Source organism: Physeter macrocephalus, chromosome 2 (genome assembly GCF_002837175.3).
Source record: "Physeter macrocephalus isolate SW-GA chromosome 2, ASM283717v5, whole genome shotgun sequence".
Lineage (NCBI taxonomy): Eukaryota > Metazoa > Chordata > Mammalia > Artiodactyla > Physeteridae > Physeter > Physeter macrocephalus.
Genome location: NC_041215.1, coordinates 105,383,428 through 105,387,389, shown reverse-complemented (window position 1 = coordinate 105,387,389; position 3,962 = coordinate 105,383,428). Strand labels below are relative to the sequence as shown.

At 37.8% G+C, this 3,962-nt stretch overlaps 1 protein-coding gene across 1 annotated transcript in view; it reads left to right on the top strand.

Moving 5' to 3' along the window:
• Positions 1-3,962, top strand: part of TMEM237 (transmembrane protein 237) — a 26,422-nt gene that overhangs the window by 7,928 nt on the left and 14,532 nt on the right. The window contains exon 5 of the mRNA XM_055089439.1: positions 1,642-1,779. Coding sequence (XP_054945414.1) covers positions 1,642-1,779 — 138 coding nt within the window. The remainder of the gene's footprint in view (positions 1-1,641; positions 1,780-3,962) is intronic.

Here is a 3,962-nt window from a genome sequence, read left to right as displayed (position 1 = left end):
CCTCCCTCCCTCCCTCCCTCCCTCCCTCCCTCCCTCCCTCCCAGTGACTGGGGCTGGAAACCTCAGTCGCCTCTCACTGGTCCCTTCACTCTACTTGCTGCCTCTCACAAGCTTGCTTCTTCTGTAGTATCTTTTATGTCTCTTTCCCCTTGTCATTTCCACTGTCACAACTGTAGTTAGCCTAGCTCCTTTCTTCTTCTCACCTGAGCTATTGGGGTAGCCTCCAACATTGTTCTGTACTTCTAGTTTTCTTCCACCCTAGTCGATCCTGCCCACCACTGCTGGATGAACTTCCTAAAGCTCGTAGCTGATCATACCTTATACCTGGTTGGAAACTTGTATTAGCTTATCATTGCCTAACAAATGGCGGAATACATGGTGGGTGGAGGATAAGAGAGAAATGGAAATGGATGCATAGAGAAAGACATACAGATATGCAACAAAAAGAAAAGAGAGGCAGAGAGACTTAGATTCACAAACATACTGAAATGCTAGGCCCTAAAAATATACTCACAATTAAGTACAGACATGTACATGTGGATTTAGCAAGGTCACTGGTGAAGGATGCAATAAAGACTGAGTTGGGGTAGCAGAGGTAGGGCTCTATCCCAACTACCAGCTTTTTTTCTTGTAAAAAAGAGAAAAAAAATCAGTGCTCTAGACAAAAAAGGAGGTGTATTGCTAGGCTTTTATTAAAATTGTTCTTCAATTAGGGTACTTCAAATTTTTCACTCCTACAATTGGCAGTTCTACATAAAATAGTGGGTGGTGAGGACGAAGAGATATTTCTATAGGATGGATTGCTAGCAGTAAAACTGCTAGACAGAAGGACCTATGCATCATTAATATGATAAATTTCTGCCAAATTGCCTTCAAGGGAGTTGTTATTTTCTTGCCACCAACAGAGTTTGAGTGTCACATTTGCTAAATCCTTGAGAACATTGGAAAATATCAACCTTTCAATTCTTTTTGTCAACCTAGTGGACAAAAAGTAGCTTATTTTAGTTTCCATTTCTCTGAATACTAATGAGGTTAAGCATCTTTTCATTTGTTTATTCACTCATTTGTATTTCTTCTTTTGTGAAGAAGCAATGTAGTGAATGTAATGAAGTAAAATTCAAATCTGCCAAAATGGGTCGAAATCTGTTCAAAGATTTGATGAGGGGAGAGATTGAAATGAATGATCAGATGAAGAGATTTTTAAGTTATCTGTTAACTCCAGTTATCCATGATGACTTTATCATGTGTTAATTTATTAATGAAGGACTAAACTATATAGAGGCTGATAATTCTCAAGGCATAAGACAAGAGCATTCCCTCTGGTGACAGTTTCCATTACATTTTCACCTTTTTGAAAGTTCAGAAGCAGTTTTCCTCCTGCCTTTCTTTTGTTCCTCTTTCTAGCCCCCTGGTTTTTTGCTTCCTCATTCTTCCTTGTTCCCTCATTTATTTCTTTTCCCAACTGAAAGCCCAAAGTTACAGGTGAGGAGGGAGGAAATCAAGATTTGGGGCACAATTAGTTCTGTAAGAGAAGAGGTTATTATATAGGAAACATTCCAGTTCCCCCTTTCCCTATATTTTTAAGACTTAGTAATCTCTGCTCAAGTTATCCCAATTTTTTCCAACTCCGTTTCTCTGTAGCTAGTGCTTCTTTGGAAGGTCTTGTTCAGACTGCTGTTCACAGGCCACCTGAGGGCAGTGAGCCACCAACTAAAGACTCCATAGAACATCAAGAAGCTCCTGTTCAAAGGAGACAGAAGAAGACGAAGCTACCTCTTGGTATGTAAAGAAACTAAGGTTAGGTTGTGACAGCAGTTGTGATTTTGGGGGTATGATTAAAAACCTGTCTGTTCCTATTTTTCCCCACCCATATCCCAGTTTTTTCTTTTTTGCTTAAAATTTTTATCGCCAGAGTAACTCCAATGGGTTAAGTCAGGAATATTTTAGAGGATCTCTTTTGATCGTATCTGTACAGATTATGAGAAGCGGTATAAATTCAGGACCAAAACAGAAAGTTCAGATCTTGGTATGTATGTATATGAATTTGGTATATTATGAAATGGACATTGAGATTAGTGGGGAAAGGAAAAATTCTATATTAACAGTAATATAATGGAGCAAAAGCCAACATTTTTTGAGTCTCACTATGTCCCAGCACTATTCACAAGGTAAAAGACTATTATGTCATTATTTTGCTATCAAACTGGCAATGCTTTTTAAAGATTATAAAATCCCAAACTGTTGGATATAAAAGTATTGGTGAGAAATTGATATACTCGTACACCACTGATAGAAAGTATAAATTGATATAGCCTATCTGAACTTATAGGAATAGAAGTAACTACAATGGCTACAGTAATTAAAGGATGCTTACTGTAACATAAGAGTAGAAACTGGTAATAATCAAATATTTAACAATGTGATACTGCCTAGATAAATCATGTTTTACCCATTTAATAGAAACCAAGTACTAATTAAAAGGATTGTTAAAGTAAAATAGTGACATGGAAAACCATCAGTAATATATTGTTAAGTCAAAAACAAAGATTATAAAATAGTATGTATCAAAGGATCCCATTTTTGTAAAATATGTTGTATTAATTTCCTAGGGCTACCAGAACAGATTACCACAAACTGAATGACTTAAAACAACAGAAATCTAGTCTCTGACAGTTCTAGAGGACAGAGGTCCAAAATCAAGGTGTCCACAGGGCCACGCTCCCTCCAAAGGCTCTAGGAAAGAATCCACCCTAGCCTCTTCTAGATTCTGGTGGTTGTTTATAATTCTTGGCATTCTTTGGCTTGTGACAGCATAACTCCATTCTGTGCCTCCGTCTTCAGATTTTTCCCTGTGTTTCTGTGTCCAAATTTTGCTCGTCCTATAAGGACAACAGTCACTGGATTTAGGGCCCATCCTAATCCAGCATGACCTCATCTTAACTTGATTACATCTGCAAAGACCCTATTTCTAAAATCTCATTCACAGGTATTGGGAGTTAGGACTTGCACATATCTTTTTCGGGGGACACAATACAATCCAGACCATATGTATATACATACACATATGTAAAAAGAATGGAAGGCTATAGCAAAGTGTCAACAGTGGTAGGTTTTTTAGAAGGAGGAATTAGGGATGATTTTTTAAAATTTTCTTTCTTCACTTATGTTTTATTAATTTTTATATATTTTATGTGTATAACTTTTATAATAATTAGAAAAAAGACTATAGATTTTGTTAGAGTAAAATAAAGGAAGGAACAAAGATGGGGAGATTAGCTCTCTCCTATTAACATCAGCCCCAAGGAATAGTTTATTACAAAATAGTTTCCCTGACTAATTCCTTGCCTCTTAGAAGATAGTAGATCCTTATTAGATGAAAGAATTATAGGAGTAGAGGGCAGGAACTAGAAAAGTTAGGAGAATGGAGCACAGTTTTGAGATGCAAGTTGAAATGGGATAGCACAGTGCCTGGGGGCACTAAGAGGAGAAGGAGTGGGCAGAAGAGGGCAGAGAAGGAAAGAGACAGAAATGACCCTCAGACAGCTTTACCTACTCTACAGTTTATTTCATTACTGTCAGTAAATATAGTTGAATTAAAACTACTCTCTTAGACACTTACTCACTCTCCCTGCCTTGTGAGGACACAGTAAAGACATCTGTTTGCAAGAAAGCTCTCACCAGAAAACAACCATGATGGTACCTTGATCTCAGACTTCCAGCCTTCAGAACTATAGCCTCGTCCACCAGAGGGCAGACAGCAGAAGCAAGAAAAACTACAATCCTGCAGCCTGTGGAACAAAAACCACATTCACAGAAAGATAGACAAGAGGAAAAGGCAGAGGGCTATGCACCAGATGAAGGATCAAGATAAAACCCCAGAAAAACAACTAAATGAAGTGGAGATAGGCAAACTTCCAGAAAAAGAATTCAGAATAATGATAGTGAAGATGATCCAGGACCTC